This window comes from Plectropomus leopardus, chromosome 17 (assembly GCF_008729295.1).
Source record: "Plectropomus leopardus isolate mb chromosome 17, YSFRI_Pleo_2.0, whole genome shotgun sequence".
Taxonomy (NCBI): Eukaryota; Metazoa; Chordata; class Actinopteri; order Perciformes; family Serranidae; genus Plectropomus; species Plectropomus leopardus.
In genome coordinates, this window is record NC_056479.1 from 23,837,703 (window position 1) to 23,859,975 (window position 22,273).

At 40.1% G+C, this 22,273-nt stretch overlaps 1 protein-coding gene across 1 annotated transcript in view; it reads left to right on the top strand.

Annotated features, from left to right (window-relative positions):
- Positions 1 to 22,273, top strand: part of cacna1ha (calcium channel, voltage-dependent, T type, alpha 1H subunit a) — a 66,523-nt gene that overhangs the window by 38,939 nt on the left and 5,311 nt on the right. The window contains 18 exon segments of the mRNA XM_042504444.1: positions 307 to 394; positions 483 to 769; positions 1,133 to 1,480; positions 2,995 to 3,098; positions 3,334 to 3,457; positions 4,058 to 4,126; positions 5,077 to 5,261; positions 5,760 to 5,886; positions 6,377 to 6,502; positions 8,089 to 8,178; positions 8,977 to 9,190; positions 12,635 to 12,786; positions 13,614 to 13,723; positions 15,644 to 15,777; positions 16,122 to 16,192; positions 17,787 to 17,865; positions 20,240 to 20,361; positions 21,915 to 22,073. Of these exon segments, the coding sequence (XP_042360378.1) occupies positions 307 to 394; positions 483 to 769; positions 1,133 to 1,480; positions 2,995 to 3,098; positions 3,334 to 3,457; positions 4,058 to 4,126; positions 5,077 to 5,261; positions 5,760 to 5,886; positions 6,377 to 6,502; positions 8,089 to 8,178; positions 8,977 to 9,190; positions 12,635 to 12,786; positions 13,614 to 13,723; positions 15,644 to 15,777; positions 16,122 to 16,192; positions 17,787 to 17,865; positions 20,240 to 20,361; positions 21,915 to 22,073 (2,589 nt within the window).

The window sequence follows — 22,273 nt, forward strand, 5'->3', positions numbered from 1 at the left end:
CGCTGAATTCAGTGTCCTATAATGCGTTTTGAGATTAGAACTTTTAATTTTTGGTTATTTTTGGTAATATTACATTTTCTAGGCCTGGAAAAGTCATGGAATTAGTAAAAATCATTAAAAGTTTTGGAAAAGGCATGGAATTTTATAGAATTTGTATCTGTTGTGTTTAGAAGATGCCAGACCATAATGCCAAAAAATGTATAAAGGGTCCTTAAAAAGTAATGGAAAAGCTGTGAAATTTTGACCATGAACATATGTGGGAACTCTGATGGTTGAAATGGTTATTTGCATGATTGTGTATTGTAGGGTGATGCTAATCGGTCGGAGTCAGACGATGAGAAGAAATCAGACAACTTTGAGGAAGACGAGAAGGTGGAACAACTCAGAGACACTGGTAGGTTTCCTCCTTTTCTGATGGTTTCATGACTGACTGATCCCAATGTGAATGAATAAATGATAATAATGATTTAATTTCTCCACAGAACTCAAAATGTACTCTCTTATGATGACAGCCAACGGTCACGTCGATCCTCGCAGCTCGATAGCTCCTCCAATTATCATGCGCACAGCAGCCACACCTATGCCCACCCCTAAGAGCTCCCTGGGACCTGACTCTATCCTCGGAGAGGAGCTCATGTACAGAGAGGGGGTGCCTCAATATGGCGAGGGACTCGGGATAAGCCAGGCAGGAAGTGGTCATGTGGAGTCTCGCCGGGGAAGCTCCACCTCCACCACCATGGACCCTTTAGCCTTTGACCAGCATTCTCTGGTGAGACATTCAGTCATTAAGAAACACAGTTACCGTAACTAGTATATATTTAAGGGAATCTTTTATTACATTCAGCAGGATAACTATAAGCTCCCACAATGAACTCCCTAAAGGAGAATAAAAAGGAACATTGTAAGATATCTGACCCTGCACAGTCTGACTGAAAAAAACTTAAAAGAAATGGCTATAAGAATGATGCAAATACAAATCATGGATAAACCCACTTAATTAGCAACAGCCAAGACAAGGAGCAGACAGGTATATGAAACAAACTCCTTACATGCAGATCCATTTGACCCAAATGGCAGACTGTTCCCAAATGGCAGTTTCATATCACAATTGACAATTTTCTTGCTCCTCCAGAACCTCTCAAGTCCTGGCCGGCGCTCCCCTCTGCCTGCTCGCTCATGGGGAAGCCGTCGCTCCAGCTGGAACAGCCTGGGTAGAGCACCAAGCCTCAAAAGGCGAGACACCAGTGGCGAGAGGGAGAGCCTGTTATCTGGAGAGGGAGGAGAGGAGGAAGATGGAGCGGAGGCCGGGGGAAACAACAGACTACGGCCAGATTCCTTGGAGCTGCTGCAGGCGTCTACTCTCTGCCCTTCCATAATAGCAGAGTACGGTGACTGTAACGGGAGGACCCTGACCTATGACCCCAACTTAAACTGCGACCCCAAGGACGACTCCTCACCTGATGATGACATTGATGATGATGTAAGTTATCATGAGTCATTGTAGCTTTTAAAGTCACATTTAGAAAATCTACAGTGTGGTCTTTGAGCTGCTTGTAGATGTGGCATGATGTCATCCTGGCATGTATCATCAGCTTTTTATTCACACAATGGCTTGTTCTACAATTACAGGCAAGAAATTAGGTTTTATGGGCCCGGTGACAAGTTTGCAGAGCAGTCGCGCCTCTGTGGTTTTGCTCTCTTATGTAAATTCTTAATCTCTTAATCTGCCCTCTCCAACTCTATTTACACATTTCAGTTCTTTTTTTTGCTCCGTCTTTCTCCACTGACTCAGTTCTTTGTCTTCTTTGCCCTTTGTCTCTCTTACTTTGAGATGTTATAATGTGTGTGTTTTGTGATCACTCTGCAAGCCAAGAAGGCTAATTGTCATGCTATAATTGATTGGCTTGGAAACCATTTGTTTTTTCTGTGGGTGCAAAACCACTTGTGCACGTACAGTCAGTGCGATTGTACATTTGTGTGTGAGTGGAGCAGGGTGTAAACCCCATTGTTTTGAATGACCTCTGTTGCAACAGTGTTGATGGTTTTATTGGCTCAAAATTGAGTTCATAAAAGCATTAAATCCACTCAAACAAAAGGCCTCTCTCTGGGCACACTGAAAACAGGAGGCTTAGTACAGATCCTCCACCAGTGCATGCATGTACGGGTGTGTGCTTGAGCATGCACGTGCAAGAGTACGTATCAGCGTGTCTGTGTGTGAGACATGCCAGATGAGACATGTGTATACGCATGCAGTGCTCTGCGTGTGTCTATGTCAGGGATTATGGATTTCAGCTCCAAGGATATCTAAGCAGCAGGTTTCTTTTCATCCACACACACTTGCAGAAAGACACACTTAGATGCACGCACCCTCGCACAAGCGGCAGTCTGCCAAATAAGCTGAGAGGCTTGACTTTGGGCTGTTTTTAATTAGAATCCTGAAGTACAGAAGCTATGCACCTAAGCTTTCCTCTATTTGTTTTATTAGAAACTTTAATGAGTTTCACAACACTTTCTATTGAGCTTATGCACCAGCTAAGTTGGAAGTTATGGTGCAGTTATCTGTGTTCCTACTTATGCAAGAAAACACTTGTTTTTTGTGCCCCCATAGATATAATTGTGGAGAGACTAACATCAGCAGCATTGTGTAAACTCCAATTAAAATGGACCTATTTTGCTCATTTTCAGTTTCATACTTGTAATCAAGGTCTCTACTAGAACAAGCTTTAATGTTTTAAAAAAAAAACTTAATTTTCTCCTACTGTCTGTGCTGTAACAACTGGAAACACCAAACTGGACAAATCTCTAAGCAATTTTCTAATTGGTGTCTGGGCTTGACTGGTTCGGAGACAGCATGAATATGATTATAATGATTGTGTCTTTGATGTTGATCATTTAATAAATGACATGATTTCAGTCATATCATGTAGTGATGAATTGCCAAGAAAGTGGTTGCTGTGGGTGATGAAAGTGACCTGTGACCTCTCACCTCTGCAGAGTTCTTTCTGCTTCTGGTTGAAAAAAGAGATTCGTGACATGAAGCCCCGCTGGTGCAAAGAACATGAAGACTGGACGCTGTATTTATTCTCTCCAGAAAGCAAGTGAGTCTTACACACATAAACTTTCATCATCAATCTGTATTATTCTAGCTGCAGTTGGCTTTGATTTTGCCTTCCTCCTCTTTGCCTCTCATTGCTTTATTCAATTATCTTGGTTCCCCTCTCTCATTTCTCTTCTTTTTTTACTGCTTTCTCTCTACTAATTGTTTGGTCAATAGCTTTAACCGACCATAGATGTTTTATAGATGACTCTATGTTTGTGTGTGTGTGTGTTTAGAATCCGTGCGTGGTGCCAAAGTGTGATCTCTCACAAATTGTTCGACCATGTGGTTCTGGTCTTCATCTTCCTCAACTGCATCACCATCGCCCTGGAAAGACCTGACATACAGCCTCATAGCACGGTAAGACACAAACACACACTTCCTTTGGTGTATTCTTGCTTTTCAGTCATCTGTCTCTCAAACTGATGCGCTTTTTTCAAATTTTTGAATGCAACTTTCTGCACTTGCTGTGGAATGGTTCATGCTGTAACTCGTTGGTAACATGTTTTGAATTGATTTTTCACAGATTTATTTATTGGAGCAAACATGAAGAACCATAACCTCCAGAACCTTTCATTTAATAATTACCAGTGTATTATTACATTGCGGATGTAACACGGATTAACTGCTCATGTTTGCCCTTTCTGGGCTCATCATTTTCAAATGTAACACAAATTGCATGTTTTGGCTGATTGAAAGAAGATGACCTGTGCATTTTGCTAAAATGGAGGCTTTTAGGGATAATTTACTACAGTAGACCAACTGTTTACACACAGGTAGAAACTCACTAGCCTAGCAACACCAAGGCTAAAAGCACAACAGAACAAAATGTATTAAACAGCAGCTGGTACTTGCTCCATCCAAAGAGAACATGTGCTGTTGTGAATAGAAAATGTCAAGTCCTCGAAATTGTCTTTACAGTCTTTATATTTTTTGTATTCATCTCACTTTGTTCTTTAGGAGCGAAAGTTTCTGAGTGTGTCCAACTATGTTTTCACTGTGATCTTCCTGGCGGAGATGGCCATTAAGGTAAACATCAGTTTTCCTAACATTGGTGTGGTGAAAAGGGTGACCATCCTCCCCCTAAAAATGATCCCACAGGTCATTCGTACAAGCATGGAAACACCAAACTGGACCACAACCCATAGTTCTTTATATTGTGAGGTGGCGACCTCTAGTGGCCGTAGTAAGTATGATGGGAGCAAAGGAGGAAGTCATGTGATGTCGTATACAGGGTGACAACGTCTAAATACAGAGGAGGTGGATCGATGGGTCAAACAAACACAGGACTTTGAACCAAAAGACTGCTGTTTGTGTCCCCTGATAAACAAAAAGTCAATATTTTTTCAAGTCAACTTCTAAGTTATTAAACATAGGTAATATTATTTATGTAATTATTTCTGCTAGTTCTTATCATGCTTATGTTTGTCCAGGCATTAATTTTTCTGATAAGTTTTGTTTTAATTAGTTCTTTGATGCCATAAAAATAGGGGGATGACGCCCTGATTGATGGCTGTGAGTGCCAGTCGGTGTGCTCACACTTAATGGCACTGCTTACGATTGTGTGAGATTGGTGTATGGACAGGAACCCCGATACCATGGCTTTACTTCTGATGACTCTGACTTGAAAAAATGCAAGATGGCAGTGCAAGAATCCAGGAAATTTTGGTGTCATTTTTGCACAGTGGGAGGAAGTGGAGAGGCATTATCCATCTCCATACAGTCTACACTTATACTTAATTGCAACCGTTTTACAAAATTAGTCATGTGTTTAAAAATTTGAACATTAACAGTCATAGTTGTTTTTGTGTCGACATCCTGCCACCGATAGGGACTGAAGGACTTATAATAAAAAATTGTGGTTTGCAGTATGCGCTAAGTAAATGTTTAACCTTTTTTCGATTTTGATTTTGTATCAAATTATAGCTCTAATTTGCAGCATGCGAGATGTTTTAATAATTTCATAATGGTCTCTCCAGGTTATAGCGCTCGGTTTCTGCTTCGGAAATCAGACTTACCTCCAGTCCAGCTGGAACGTTCTGGATGGTTTGTTGGTATTTGTGTCTCTGGTCGACATCCTGGTCTCTCTGGCTTATACCGGCGGAAACAGGATCCTGGGCATCCTCAGAGTCCTACGCCTGCTACGAACACTACGCCCCCTGAGGTACAAAGTGTATTTGTGTGTGTTTGAATGTGTTGGCTATGGCTTTGTGTAGATGTCTGTTAATTTGATTGCATGATTTAAAAAACATTGGAAAAAGGCAATCAGCAACTTGGCATGAGATGTCAATAAAATTATATTCATGACTCTTATAGGTATACATTTAAAATGAGGTTATAGAAATATATTTATTTACTATAAACATTCATATTTATGATTTTTTGTTTCATTTTAACAGTTTTTTTCCAGGCAATTTCCTGTGTTTTTCTTTTTTTTTCCATTTTTTTTTATTTCAGGAAATTTTCTTGTAACTTTTTACCAATTTCTCACTAATTTTTCAGTCATTTCTTGTTAAGATGCTCATAGCCTTCTTTTTATGTTTGAAAGGAATTAAGCTAATTTGCTCCGTTTTCAAAGGGTTAACTCTATGTCTTTATGTATCGTATTTCATATTTACATCACCTGAATTTGTGTCACTGTATGTCATATTTACATTTGCAGGGTAATCAGCCGAGCACCAGGACTGAAGCTGGTTGTGGAGACACTCATCACCTCTCTCCGACCCATTGGGAACATTGTCCTTATCTGCTGTGCTTTCTTCATTGTCTTTGGCATCTTGGGGGTGCAGGTAGTTTGCATTCCCACACAGTAACACACACAAAACGGCGCTTGCATGTAAGCTAGGTTAAGGGACAATGCACACACTGCACGGATGATTCTGCTCTGTCATTTGCTTTTTCTGAGCTCCAGGACAAAACATTTTACCCTTTGTAGCTTAAATGTCAGTCTCGTCGAGCAGCTGCATATGTGACTGTGACTTGAGGGGGGATCGGAAGTGTCTTGAATTTCCAATGGGCAATTGCTCCTTAAGAGTTCTGAAAGATAGACAATTAGGTTAAGTGTGGAAAGGACAACATGACCTCAAGGCCAGCTCTTAGCCGAGCACTTAGGGAAAACCTTTGATAAGAACGTGCTCTATGAAACATCCTTTTATTGCTGCATTAATAGTCGGATGTTTAAAAAGCCGTAAGCTCTGGTAATTGAGATAATGTGCAAATGACAGCCAAATAGCCCCGCAGAACTTCTATCTCTCTGTCTTTACCTCTCTTGCTCTCCAGCTGTTCAAAGGGAAGTTCTACCACTGTGAAGGTCTGGACACGAAAAACATCACCAACAAGTCTGACTGTCAGCAGGCCAATTACCGCTGGATACGAAGGAAGTACAACTTTGACAACCTGGTTCAGGTATGGATTAGACTCCGGGTGAGGGAGGGAGATTGAGAGGAGGAGAGGGAGGTATGGAAGGGATTAGTCTTCCTTCAGGCCAACGAAATCTACAAAAACATGAACTAGCTCAGAGCTACTCATAAAATGTCACTTTTTTGTTGCAACCTGCAGTGCAGCAGGACTTTGGTAAATACATCAGTAGCTTTGGCTCTTCACAGTGATCTGTGGAGACAGGAGTGGTACAGTATGAAAGAGGCATGTCACAGTACCAGAAATTTCAACATGTTCTCATCTCAAGTTGTCACATATTGCTGCTTTGCAGTGGACATCCGCATCTGTATGTTATGCTGCATGTGGTTACGTTTAAGTAACAAAAGCACACGGCAACCAACATCAGGATGTCAACAAATGCACATGCTTGCACGGAAGGTTAGGATTAGGCAGCAAAGGCACGGACGGTTAGGATTAGGGGACAGAGGCACATGGTGAAGTGTAGAACAAAAACATCGCATTCAGATGGGAAGCAAACACCAGACTCTCGCAAGAAAGTCCAGGATTCGTTGCACCCATCCACCACCCCTCCTGCCCGCCATATAGACACCATTGCTCAATATAAATCCTGTTTCAACCTGCCGCAGTCCTGCTACATATCACTGTGGATGGAACCTATCACATTTGCATTTTCAGCTTATGCTGTCCAGTGGTGTGTCATGTGGATCTTGCGCTGAAAGCACTGCAAAAGTGGCAGTTTTTTCAGGACCAATGAAGTTCCATTATGAATGAACTCTCAATAGCTAATTTGATACCACGGTAAAAACAAACAAAAAAACAATAAATCCCATGTATCTAAACATGCACTTGTTCATTTAAAAAATAAATACATTTTATTAGTAATGCTTGATGATCCACCTTGAATGAAAAAGTCTGTGTGGGTTAATGAATTTGATATATTAATATTTACAGTAGTTTACAATATATCAACACATTTGTCCTTCATTGTTGCAGTGTTTTTGGTGGATGCTATTTGTCCTGCCTTTCCTCCACTGTGATTGGACGGCTTGGTAAAAAGTTACAGTGATGCATGTAGCGTTAAACCCAGAGTTGTTCATTTATCAACTCTGGGTGACCAGAAAGAAACGGCAAACATGCAGCATTCAGCATAAAATGAGACCTCAGCAAAATAAGTAAAATCAGTCAGTGCAGATTCTCTGCGGATAATTACACCGCTGCACATTACTCATGGGTCATTGGTGATAATCGAGAGGGAAAACCTTTGTGTGAGACATAGTTTTTTGGGATGTATACCTTTAACACATGTTGCCTCTCTGAGTAACCACTGTCACACCTGATATATTTTTATTACATTTGACAGAGTTAGGTTGTCTCACATTCCAGAATTGGACTCTTCAATTACACATTAACAAATCTGAACTGAATATGCAACTTCTGCTGACAGCCACTAATTATAATTGGAAGAAAAAAAATGACAAGCTTACATTACACAAGATGCCATGTTTGTACTGTAACAAGCCTCTAGGTTTAATAATATTAGGACCAGGTAAATCTGCTGTGTTTTGACATTTTTCTCTTTGTTTCCTTTCCAGGCTCTGATGTCTTTGTTTGTGCTGTCCTGTAAGGATGGCTGGGTCAACATCATGTATGACGGCCTGGATGCTGTGGGAGTGGACCAACAGGTAATGATGTGAGAAATGCTCCCAGCCATTCTGCAGAAATGGTACTGATGGCTCAGGTTCAGCCACATAAAGGCAGATCCACGCTCTGCACACTCCTCTCTCCTAGCACATTAAACAGCACATTACTGTATAATGTCACTTTACAAATAAATTTAGGGAACCATTTTCAAAACAAAAAACTGTGTTACGTGCTGATTATTTTATTATAAGCCTCCTCCTGGCAAAATGCGCACTATACAGTTGTAGTTTACTTAAAATATACCAAAACTAAATATCAGATCAATTGTAATCATCTGTAATGCAACTGTGCTGCAAGTAGGCTTGATTTATTTTAAATGTATTGCATGTTACAGAACAGCAGCACTTTGGGTTGCACAATATATCATTTTTTATGAGCATACTGATGTCAACTTGCATGATAAACACAATTTGAAAGACTGCGATATGCGCTCAAATAATTTGAGTTACTTGAAAAAGAGTATCAGTAGAAAATGCACTTTATAATGTAACTACTTTTCTTATTATTATTCTTATAGTGGGTCATATTTCGTTCACTCAGGGTTACCCAAGGATTCTCAGAGAACTATTGTTGCACTCACTGAATGTGGTAACAGACTGTAAAGCTTTGCACTGGTTCTGGGGCATTTTGAATTTAAGTCACTTGCGTGCTTGAACCAGATCAAAAGCACAACAAGCAAAGTTAGTTGTCTTCTGTGCTTTTTTTCTGTCTTTACTTACTGATACACACACAAAATATTGAAAAGCTTAATCTTCTTTACTCCACTCTTCTCCTCTCAGCCTGTGAGAAACCACAACCCCTGGATGCTGCTCTACTTCATCTCCTTCCTGCTCATCGTCAGTTTCTTCGTCCTCAACATGTTCGTCGGCGTTGTGGTGGAGAACTTCCACAAGTGCCGGCAGGACCAGGAAGAGGAGGAGGCCCGCTTACGGGAAGAGAAGAGGCTCAAAATGATAGAGAAAAAGCGCAGGAGTAAGGAGAATGGAGGGGCTGGTCGGTAGTCTATTTTTCTGAGCACTGCCTGCTTTCAGAGCCTGAAACAAAAAAGAAAGAGAATGACAAGACAGAGAGAACAGGGAAATGTATTCAGACTTGAGACTTGAAAAAAGGAGGGAGAGTTAGACAGACTGGCTAGCTGACGCAAACATTGATTGATCACTGACAGAAGGCGTAGGCTACGCCAGTCTGATGCATGGAACTGCATGAATGCAGCCCTCCCCCTAACACTCCCCTAACCCTCCCCTAACACTGCATGAAAAACTGGAATCTAGGCCAACCTAACCAACCTCTCAACTGTATAATTCTGTTAATCTATCTGAAAATTTGTATGCTCACTTTTTAAACAAACTGCCACCACTGTAACAACAATACAGGATTTACTAGTCTCTTTTTCATTTTTAATATGCTTAAATTACATCCCCTAACACCAAATCCTCTTTTAATTCTGTTGCCAATAAATAAGTTTATAGCTGTAGTAAGTTGTTTTTAAAGATTGTTGAAGAAATCTTTGCAGCACCTTTTGCATGTGAAGCCCATCTAGGTTACTGCTTTCCTCCATGAGTCTCAGGAAATTTTGAAAGCAATTTTCTTTAAATCACTGAATGCCCCTTCCCTTCCTACGGGTGCATGTACAACCCTAAACCCCATAGCGTCTCTCGGCACGCGTACAAGAAGGACGTTTTCTGTAATCAAGCTTTGACTGGCAGACTCAGAAACATAGCAGACGTTTTGGCTGCTATACCTGCAAGTACCTTGGGAATAGAACTGTTAGAAGATGTTAACTTTGTTAGATATGGAGGATTGTTAGTTACCGCTTGTAGAAAATACAAGCAAATGCTGGCAGGAGCATCAGAAACACACCACCTATTGCAAAAACGAGTCCAAATGCTCACATCACAAAGCGGCATTTTGGGAGGACTTGTTTTATTGTGGTAATTTGTCGAGCTGAAGAAAAGCCAAAAAGAAATTGGTAGAAGCACATGGTTCTTATTGGCTGAAATATTAAAAAGCACTACTGTTTGGCTACAACGCAAAATCATACTTTGTAACACATCAATCACAGAATCGACTAGAAGGCAGTATATGGTGTGAGCAGAACGCCGCTCTCTTCATCTTGCATTTGTAACATTTCTCACTGGTCTAAAACTCTGGACTAATGTTATCATATCAGCTGTTTCAGAGAAAAGCGTTTGGCCTTGAAGAAGAAGAGGGAGGGAAAAAAAAGAAGTTTTAGACTATTGAGATTTTTCTGAGGGGTTAAAGCACTGGTGATGTCATTGAAGAGAAAAGTGGCTCCAGTGTATGTTCAACATCACAGTCATGCTCTACAACTTTTAAAATTAGTCAGGAGCTTGAACAGTGAAGGCAATATGGATAGAAAAGTTATAAATAAATTGATATTCAAAGAGTTCTTACTCATAAGCATACAATTGATCAATCAACCTGTTTGTGGTAAAATTGTGTTGTTGAACGTACTCTGCGCAGCCTCTCTCAGCTTAACGTCAGGCATGTAAGCATGCAGTAGACAGACAGGGCATGGCGGGGACATAAACATGCACGTGTCACAAATGCAATCATCAATTGTCATACATGGACATGTGAGTACACAGGCTATCAAAATAGTTATGTGTGACTTCTGGTGCTAAGCTCAAAAAAGGGACCCTTTTACCCCAGAGAGACCATTTATGTATCAATCACCCTATGTTTAATTTTTCTTTGTTTTTCTCATGCCTCCACATTGAACAAGAATCCTAAAATGGAGAAAATTCTTTGTGAATTTGTAGGTTCTGCGTTTCACAACAGCAAAACCATATCAAAACAAAAGTTTACAAACCCTAATCCAAGTCTTATTTAGCGAGTTGTATTCTCACTATTCCCCAATCAGACAGCTATTTCCAACAGGGAACTGAACTCATGCTCTCTCCATTTTTTGGAAAAACAGTAATTTTACCTTGTTGAACACAGAAACTGCTGGTCTACCAGTCATTTAGTTTGTTTGCGTTATTATGTGATTTGAGTGGTTTACAGGGTTAGTTTGGATTCACCAAAGTCACAAAATAACGCAAACAAAACTGGCAATAGAGGCAGGGATAGACAAGCAGCTCCCATGTTTAGTGAGGTAAAATAACTGTTTTTGTCAATGAGGTCTGGCTTTAAAGAGAGCCTGGTTTCACTTTTACTTCAGTTCACCATGAGAAAGGGCTGTCTGATTAATTTGCTTCATCGCGAATTTTCTCAGTTTTTGGATTCTACGTTCACTGAGGAGGCATGTGAGAAAAGCACATTTTTTTTCACGAATTTAACATAACACAGTCAAGTTATTGATTTACAAATGGCCATTTGGGGGTAAAATATTCCTTTAATGATTGTTAATATATAATAATAATAATAATGAAAATAATAGCGATAAATAGTGCTCATTTTTGTCTACCTCTTAGCTTTCTTTATGATTACAGCTACACTAAGTCTCTTTATTATTCAAAGGCAGTAATGCATCTAACAGCCTCTTTAGAAGAAGGAGCCGCACACCTATCAGACAGTGTAGTCTGGGTTTTAATGGAGACTTCCCATTTAGGTCAGAATACATAGCAAGACCTCTCAGCACTGACAAGAATATAATTATTACAGAGGCAATGAATCTTATTTTAATGCTCTCATTACAGGGGCGCTCTGTAATGTTTAAAAATCAGCCTCTTTGCTACTTTAAGTCCAACACAGAGTAGGTCAGGGATCTGCTGATGATGTTTTGCATCAACTCCCAGACTTTTTTTTAGATATACCTAGTATCCTCTTATGTTATAACACCATAAATAAAACAAAGAAAAGAGATATTGTGCTGAGCACTGTTTCGTGTTGCATCTAAAACATGCCGTCCTCCAGCGGGGCTTACTTACCATAAGCAAAACCCCAAAGGAGCATGTGTAATAAGTTTTATCATTTATTGCATTTAAAATCTTTTTGTAAACTGTAAAACAAATAATATAGACAAGCTGTGACTCTCATGTCCTTGCTTATTTAAACATACCATACTGGCAGTGGTGTGCACAGACTGTGTGGGGGACAGGGACAATAATGAACAAAGGAGCCACCACCACATTGAGCAGATGTACTATTAGGGCGTATTCACATCAGAGTAGTATCTGAGATGCCACCCATGCTGCTCAAGGGCGCCTCGAATGTGATGTGGCAGCAAAAATAGTCAAATGTTATTAAGGAACAAGCATATCTTGGTTGAATAAAAGTATAAAAAAGAAAAGTGAATAGGGGTGGTTCCCCTTCCCTGGCCCTTACACCTTCTTGTCCACACCACTGGAAACATTTAATATCAAAGCACAGTTACTCATAGTTTCATTTTTTCTTTCTCTCTGTCTGTGTTCTGAAATTTGTCTCTCCTTGTACCGTCTTTGCATATATTTGTTTTGTACGTGTGTTTTTCAGAGGCCAAGCAGAGGCCTTACTATGCCGACTACTCTCCCCTGCGTCTGTCCATCCACACACTGTGTACCAGCCACTACCTGGACCTCTTTATCACCTTCATCATCTGCATCAACGTCTTCACCATGAGCATCGAGCACTACAATCAGCCGCAGGTAATGTTTCTGCACATACAAACATTGAAGTTTACTCAGACTTAAAAGTACCAAAAAATCATCCTGAAATTGATTTTCTGGATAGAACCAGTATACCTGGCATCTGGGCAGCCATTCATTTACATTCCCTTCAACACAGCTAGATGGCATTTTTACTTCTGGCCACTGTATAATACATCTAGCTGTACTCTGATGACTGAAGTGTTAACCAGCTATAGCTAAATGACAAGGTGCTATAAATCCACTGTGTTTTGGATTTTCTTTGCAAAACACCAATATGTTGGCGAGTGACTCTGATTCCAAAAATAACGTGACTGTGTTGACCCAGGGTCAATTAACATTTGTTGTCAGATACAACAACTTCATAGTCATAAACTGAGGTTAGCATCACCACCAGCACTGATTTTTTTCCCTGAAAAAGCTAGCATGTTTATTTCCTCAAACAAAAGTTGTTGATGTATTTTTGGAGAGACGCCACGATCCTTCTTGAGTGCGGTGATAAATGTTTTGGCTTCTGAGAAGCTGTTGCTCTTCGATACTCTAATTGGATTTTACTTTGTTCTGCAAATAAACCTCAACTTGAATTTTATTTGCCCTCAGGCTGCTATAAAACTTCAAAACACTTATTCTAAGTGTTTTCACCAAAAGTAAAAACTGTTAATTGCTTTCCCAACATGTTAATATTAAATTATAAAGAACTGTTGAGTGTTGCCACAGAATATGTCAGCATGCAATCTGCATCTAGTCTGTGAGAAGTTATGAAGTAATTCTCTACCTGTTTTTGTATGTGTGTGTGTGTGTGTTTGTTTGTTTTTCTGTGTGTTCAGTATTTAGAGGAGGTTCTGAAGTACTGTAACTACGTGTTTACCTGCATCTTCATCGTTGAGGCTCTGCTCAAACTTGCAGCATTCGGCTTGCACAGGTTCTTCAAAGACAGGTAACACAGTGGGATGGGATTATGCACAAAACCAAATGCTGTAAAATGTTAGTTATTATTTACATGTTTCACTATTTCCTAATTACAACATATGCATTGTGAAATAATAACTCCTGCTCCCTGAGAAAATGTACAGCCCTCTACATTTATAGTCGGTCTATTGTTCTCAGTACACTGACTTATGGGATTTAGTAGTGAGTGCATTCATCTCTTTCTGGTCGCCCTGGCGGAGACTTGTCAGGTGTAAACTCAGTGTTTCCCCTATGTTAGAGATTAGTGGGTGGGCCACCCATTAATCTAAACAACCTGCTCACTAATCACCATCAGCAGCCATGCAGCAGCAGCACTTCTTCCTCTTCTTCGCTTTTTTCCTATACTCCTCTACTATAGTAACAATATTGTACAGAACAATAAAAAATACAGTTTTTCACAGAACACCAACTATTAACTACCCACTGGAGTAAAGCAACATCCACACAAATGCGTTTTTAAAACATGGTTTTGGAAACAAAAACTATCCTCATACACATGAGGGTTTTAACATTGATTCTGAATTAATCTCTGTGCATACTAATATGCCTAAAAATGCATATCATGTGACCATTTCTGTACATTGTGCATGTACGTGGCGATGTAAACAAATAGCATACTGCCCACTCTGAAGTTGGTTGATCAGCTACAGAAAAAACTATGTAGATGGCAAAAAATAAAGACCAGAGATTTCCTAACTTGGACTGACGAAGACGTGGAACTGTTACTGAAAGTAACGAGAGTATAAGGTGGTTAAGGCTGCCGAAAACAGAGCAGGAGTCATTGCAATATAAATACAGTAACATGAAAGCAGTACCAGGATCATTATCCATCACTGGAAGAAATCATGGCAATGGGTACCGAGTACTCACATAAGAAGGATGAAATCACAAAATGCATGTAGACACGTCTTGATAATAGGATGCAAATGGGAAGCGAACATAGGTGCCTCATCGATTTTAAAAGTCTGTTTCCACCTGTCTAAATATGACCCTGGAGTTTTGAAATGACAGTGGTGTCAGCAGCATTTTTAACAATCTCTGTCTAGAGTAGTGTGGACACTAGGAGTAAACATTATGCATTTTAAAACAAAAACTTAGTTAGTTAATTAGTGGTTTTCTCGACTATTGCCCCTTTCCCACTGAACAAAAACCCACTAACACCCACTAACATTTGGCTTTTGGGTTTTGTGGGAAAGGTTACAATTGGCATTCACTCCTAGGACATATGACTCTGCATTAGTCACAGATATTCATCAGCTCTAGCTCCGATCATCTTCAAACAGCAGTGATGGAAATTCAGTACGACAGTTAAGACACTAATTTTAGCCCCTTTGCCTGTGCAATGCGATGACAGGCTGCCACAAAATAGTGTCTGTCGCCCTCCAAGGAGTACTCAAACTTCAAACCAAATTAGTCAGCACTGACTTTAAGAGAAAGACTGACTAAGTACCACAAAAAAGAAGTTCATTCTTTTCACTGGCCTCCGTGCTGCTTTCTACAATTTACTAACTTGTTTTCTGGCCTGCCTATTGTGTTGAATGTGACATACTACAAAAAAAAAAAAGAAAAAAGAAATGCGTACTCGTCTACTGCAGAGTCGTGTGCACGGTTGTAGTTTACTGGCAATAGGAAAGGATTCTATATGTCATTTTTAAAGGGTTTCCTGCATTTACAAAGTGTGCATATATGCACTAATTTTGTGCATAAATGGTACAAGAAATGAAAAGGAAAACTCCGACTTAACTAACAGGGAAGAGGCTGCACATGTACTTTGTAACACTGTACAGGAGTAATGCTCCTTTTTTATTCATGACTAAAATGTTCTATGTTGTCCATATACAGTACATCATTTTTATGTGTGTGTGTGTGTGTGTGTGTGTGTGTTTAGGTGGAATCAGCTGGATATAGCTATAGTGGCGCTGTCCATAATGGGCATCACCCTGGAGGAGCTGAAAATGAGCGCCGCACTGCCCATAAACCCCACCATCATCCGAATCATGAGAGTACTCAGGATAGCACGAGGTAGAAACACACACACAAACACGCCCATATGTATCTCATGTACACTTACAGAATATACAGTAAGTGGTTGTCAGTTTGTGAGTCATCACTACAGACACAGACATTATAAACATTATTGATGTTGTGACGCTCTTTTTATCACATTTTTATCGTATATTCTTGTGAGTTCATCTTTAAAAGTAATATGTCACAGATGCTTCGTGGCTTCTACAAATAAATACAGCATAAATCCGAGTGCCTCCCTGCTGTACTGGTATCATGCTGTGACATTGTAAATTCTGCAGCAAACGAGCCAGCTGACACCCCAGCTAGCTGTTAAAGACTGCTTCTCTGTCTCTCTGCAGTGCTAAAACTTCTGAAGATGGCCACTGGGATGCGATCGCTGCTTGATACCGTCATGCAAGCCCTGCCGCAGGTAAACACCAACTCCGTGGGGTCTCCAACACATAAGAGTGGTTTTGTGTCTTGGTTTATTAATGATTTTTTTTCTCATGAATGTAGGGTAAATATGAAGTTTTTGTTGGGAATAGAGAGCTCTCTGAAAGATTCATGCCTGCTGATGAATATTTAACTCAAGTCATATCTGTCCACATTACAGAATTTCCATTCTGACCTTAAAACGTCTCGTTCTCTATATTCCCTGTCCAACCTCCCTACAGCTCAATTGTGCACATCATGATAATAAATGCCATACATAGGATATATTGGTGCAATCACAGCTGACCGTACAGCAAACGTCCTCCCTAATATTACTCTGTGTGCTTTTCCTGTCAACACACTCCTTTTAAAGGATGTCCAGGGGATATTGTGGGAGTATCTCAGGTCTCTGTCTCCAGTTGCCTGGCACAGTTCTTAGAGGCAAAGAGCAGCTAAACCAAAGATTATGATGCACATGCAGTGACAGACTGCATTGCTCTGCTATTTTCTAAATGTCAAGTGCACAGATATAAGCATTAGAGCACGGAGTGCACAAAAACAGACTTTTAAGGAAGCAACTTGCTGGGAATTGTGAAGGCAGTGGCAGATACAGTCAGAGGAAGTGCATTAAATTCACAGGTTTTGCACAAAAATCCATCATGATGACTGTTTTTTAAAGCCCTCCGGGTTTGCCACCAGATTTCTTCGTGTACTGAGTAGAAAGCTGCTGTCAACAAATCAGCTCAGTTTTGATAGAAAACGTCAAAGCTTCCCCTTACTGTTTCATTATGTTGTATTCAGTTAAAGGTGCTGTATACGACAGTCAGAGCATTAAAGATATAATGGTGTTATTGAGAATAATAATAATGAGAATGACATCACACTGTTGTGTGTTGTGGTATTAATGGTCTGTCTGCACGTGCATGTTAGTGCATGTGAGTCTTATGTGTGTGTGTCCCATTGACTAGCTAATCTCTGCTGCTGTGGAATTCACTCATACGGTGGTTACTGTTGGTATCTGGATGGCAGTCGAAACACTCCTCTATTTTCTCTTCCTTTTCCTCATCTGCCTTTCTCCAGATCTGAGTCATTTTGTCTCTGTGACTGGAAATACAGGGATTATTAGGGGAGACTGGGAGCCATTGTAACAATTTTTGGTTTTGACGTCATTACTGAAAAAACTATTGAACTATTTGGATACATTTTTTATGTAGGAAACTTGTATCAGTTTTCTGCTTGTTAACCATGATCAGTCGTTTTTTTTAATCACAATATTGATTTGAACACTATATTTCAATGTTACATCTGCCCCCACTTTGAAGGAGCACTTATAAGAGCATATGGGAGGTATTTCATTACACGTAATTCAACATCTAGAGCATTTACAAATATGTATCCACTTATGATTCTGACTGATGATTCGAATCTCCAACTTCAAAGGAGCAGCCCTACCGCACAGATACACTCTCAATGTTGTAAAAGTCACCTTTAATGTCCTACAGGCACTTTACCAATGTAATCATTCCTTAAGAAAAATCAAACTAAATTCAGGTGGTGTGCAGAGGGAGATCTAACATGTGTTATGCTTCCAGGTGGGAAATCTCGGCCTCCTCTTCATGCTGCTCTTCTTCATCTACGCTGCACTGGGAGTGGAGCTGTTTGGCAAACTGGGTCAGTCACACTACTGGCAAAAAAAAACCATACACACATGTACCACAGTATTCAAGCTGCAGCAGAAAAGGTTTTTGAATCCAGTCATTACTACCACAGTCACGACTTCCCGGCAAATTTCCCCGCCTGAGCTGTCTCTGTTGAATCCTCCCTCTCTTCCCCCATCTGTCTCCCCGTCGCTCTTCCTCTTTGCCGCTCTCACATCAGAGACCTGCTCCTAACAAGAAAAGATCGCATTTGCATGATCACATTTATTTACGTATTGCCTCCTCAATAGGCCAGCTCCATCCAACTCATTTTTTCTCTGAGAGCGCAACAATGTGCGAGGGAAGAGGATTAGAACTAAAGGTATCCGGGAGGACAAAATGAAAACAACTCAGTGACGAAGAGGTTGCTCTCTGTGAAATGTTATTATGCTTCCGCTCGCCACGCTGGGAAAGAAAAGCATGTCGGTTTTCCAGTTTTCTGAAGTAACAGCCACTCTTCATTTTTTTTGCTTTTGTCAAGCTGCTGACAAAAGCTTTTGTATGTGCCATGCGCCGTCTTTTCCCCGTGTGTGCCTCACTTTAAAAAGCTCTGGTAGCGCTTACCAAACTGAGGGAGTGATTATATTTTGATACAAGTCAGTAGAGAAGTTTTGTGGAGCTTGGTGAGGATCAGGAAAATTCTCTTAACCCTTTAACATCTGGATCGACACCAGATTTCTTGTGCTGCATTCAGACTCCTTCAGTAGCATTTAATCCTCTGAAACCTGAAAAGGGTTTGATTTATTCCAAAAACACAAACATAATGAGCAACTTGGCAAGACATGTGCTGCAGACTGCAAAACCAAAAGAAAAAAAGAGTAAAATCCGACAAGGAAATTATCTAAAAATTAGTGGTTGCTCAAGTTTTTAATAGTTAACCTACATCATATTTTGTTGAACCACTTTGCCCGCTCATCACTCGTAATTACAATATGTTGGTCTTGACAGTAAATACAAAGCAAGAAAAGCTGTCCAATTGTACGAGATTCTTAGGATTTAGTATACGTGCACACTTTGTATTGTAATATTTTACCCTGCTTCCGCTCAACACAGTGCTGTGAAAAAACTGGCTGCAAGAACTACTGCAAGGCAGAAACAAAGACATCATATGATGTGAAATTCCTCTGGGAGACCTTAGAGACTGTCACTTGTGTACGTTGTTTCTGTATGAATCTCGACTTTGTGACCGCGGTGTCTGCAGAAGGCTGAACAGATAAGAGAAGGTCAAAGGCAAGGGGAAATATGAAAGGGGATGGAATAAGGGTTTGAATGTTAATGCTCGCAGCTTTGGATTCAAGCTGCTGAGCCGACAGCAGGTATTTTCAGCATAGCTGGTATTGAAAGGATTTCAATTTGAATCTGAGTCTAAATCAAATGATTGATCTACTGAAACCTGTTGCCCTGATGAATCTCCGTCCTCGTGACACCAGGCCATGGCTCAGACTTGGAGAGAATAAGTATTTTTATACACCTCACTTTTAGCTTTACATATAGATACTTAGTCATTATTTTTCTATGTCACGTAGTTTATCTTAAAGAATCTGTCCCACTTTTTCTCTGTGGCCTTTTCTATGAATGTTTTTTTTCTCTTAGAGGAACTATGTGTAAGATTTGGGGCGATTTAGTGGCATCTAGTGGCGATATTCCAAAATACAACTCATTGAAACTTCTCCCAATTAGAATTCCTTCAGTGCTCATTGTTCGAGGTTTTTAGTGGGATCCAAATTATCTGTCTCTTCCTATCCCAAACAAACCCAGTTATTTAAATAAAAAGAAAACAGAATAAAGCAGTTTCACATTAAAGAAATCTGTGTTTTTCTAACTTTTCATATCACGGAGGGGCTTCTGACTACACTAAGAACACTATTCCAGTTATTATCATGAAAAGTTGCCGTGTTCAGTTCCTCTGAGCCACACACCTCTCTCTTATCTCCTGGTGGATGATCCTTAGAATAAGAAACAAGGTATACAATACTCAGAGGACTGTCTCCTGTCTCTCCATCTTCCTGCTAATGTGACCTGGGGCTCGAAACAAAGGAAGCTCTCTTCTGGCGGCTGTTTTGATTCTGTAAACAGGCTCCTGAGAGCTTTCTGTCAAATTGACCCTGAGACTGATAAGAGCCTTTGTTCCCCTCTCCTCTGCCACGTCCGTCGGGATCACTGCTTAGCAGCTGTTTGTGTGTTCAGTGAACACTGCTCTCATGCAATAGGACCAAAGTGTTAGGACTGTCTGTATGACATTTATATGATCATAAATGCTCTCTTTTAATATTTTTGCTTTGGCCTTTTTACCAGCGTGTCTAAAGTGTGGTGTAATCAGTGTCTGTCTGTGTCTGTGTGTTGATTAGAATGCAGTGACATCAACCCATGTGAGGGTCTGAGTCGTCACGCAACCTTCGAGAACTTTGGGATGGCCTTCCTCACACTGTTTCGAGTGTCCACTGGAGACAACTGGAATGGGATTATGAAAGTATGCACACACACACACACACACACACACGCACATACACACAAATGATGACTAGATTATCCCATAACCGCAGAGAGAGCAATGACCTCCAAAACCAATTATGAAATAATAAAGTGGCTTAGAGCCGAGCAATGTCAACCCTTTCACATCTTGAGTTTTACTTTATTAAAAATGTCAAAAAGATGTAATCATTAATCATCCTTAACTGACTCAAAAGATATAATTAAATAGGCCAACAGATAACAATATTCAGAACATTCAGAATCTCAAATCTCAAAAACAATAATAATATAAAACATAATTGTGCTTTTGTATATTTTCTATGATTTAATGTTGAATATCTGTGAATTTATATCATTTGGGGGGCAGATTTTTTTTTCAGAAGGTGTCAAACTGTAGTGTGAAGTGGGTGTTGGTACAATCTAATCACACATCTCTAAATTTCCACTAGAGGGCATTAAAAACTCACCAGTCAATGCCTTACACTTTCTAAATTTATCCTAAAGCTGAAAAAGACATCGCACAAAGAGAGGTCCTCTCGTTTAACCTCTCGTGTAATGCATGCATTTAATTTTGCATTTTATTTTGCTTTGAAACCTGAGCAAATTCATTTTATTCTTTTTTAAAACATAGAAAGATGTCACTGAGCAACAGAATAAGAAATGACCCCAGATTTTGCTAAAAATGAGAAAAAAATACAAGAAAGGTACCTTAAAATAAAGGGGAAAAAGCAACTCAAACAAACAAAAAAAGGAAAACAAAAGTTTAAAAAAGGCCAAGTACCAGGCTGCTCATTGCCTTTTCCATGTTTTTCAATAAATTGTGTCAATTTGCTGGGGGTTCAGAGGTTCAAATAGTTATGTACCGTGTCTAAAAGCAAAAATGTTATGTTGCTCCAGGTTTCAAAGGGTTAACACAATTAATCTGCTAACTTTTCCACACCACAGTGACACAGATCTGGTTGAAAATTGAAAAAGTGTCCCTTTAAAGTTCTACTGTTTACAAAAATTTAAAGCTCCTACTTCCCGTGTCATAAACTTGCTATCGTGAGGTGCAAGTTAAGATTTTTCAGTTTTCATTTTTTCAGTTTTTACACTCAGAGCTGTGCAGTTATTGTCAGGTCAGTTGTACACATGCCAACCTGCACTGCATTAAGAAGCAGCAGCTTTTTACGCCTGCTGATGTAGATACTGTATGTGGGTAAAGAAAGTAACAGCAGCTGCAATTTCGGCACACGCTCTGCTGCCCTACATCTACATCGCTGCCACTGTCCTTGTTTCTCCTTCAGTTCTTCCAAATTTCAAATGCACTAACGTTACAAATAAGGCTCCATATCATCGAACCAGTAGACAAGATTTCAAAGCTTTGTGATATCGCCTCTGGTGTGTTGGCCAGACAGTTGTTCAGTTGTGCATATCCAGTTGTAATGACTGCTGATGTGTGTGTGTGTGTGTGTGTGTGTGTGTGTGTGTGTGTGTGTGTGTGTGTCACTCAGTTTCACTTTCTGCACTCTTCCTCTTTCTTACTGAATCTCTTTCTGTGTGTCTTTTAAGGACACGTTAAGGGAGTGTCTTCCAGAGGACCGCCACTGTCTCACCTACCTGCCCTTGGTTTCTCCGATTTACTTTGTCACCTTTGTGCTCATGGCCCAGTTTGTGCTGGTCAATGTGGTGGTGGCTGTTTTGATGAAACATCTAGAGGAAAGCAACAAGGTACAGTGACTAGCAAAGACTAAGAAAGTGCACATATGAAGACAAACATATCTGGACGTGTGGACATAAATGTGGACATGTGTGAACAAAGATGTTATGTAAATACCCAAAGGTGTTTGGGAGACACGTATATTTGATGACATTCATGTATTGCAGGCATGTCTAAAGTCGGCTCGGGAGCCAAATATCATTTTTAATGG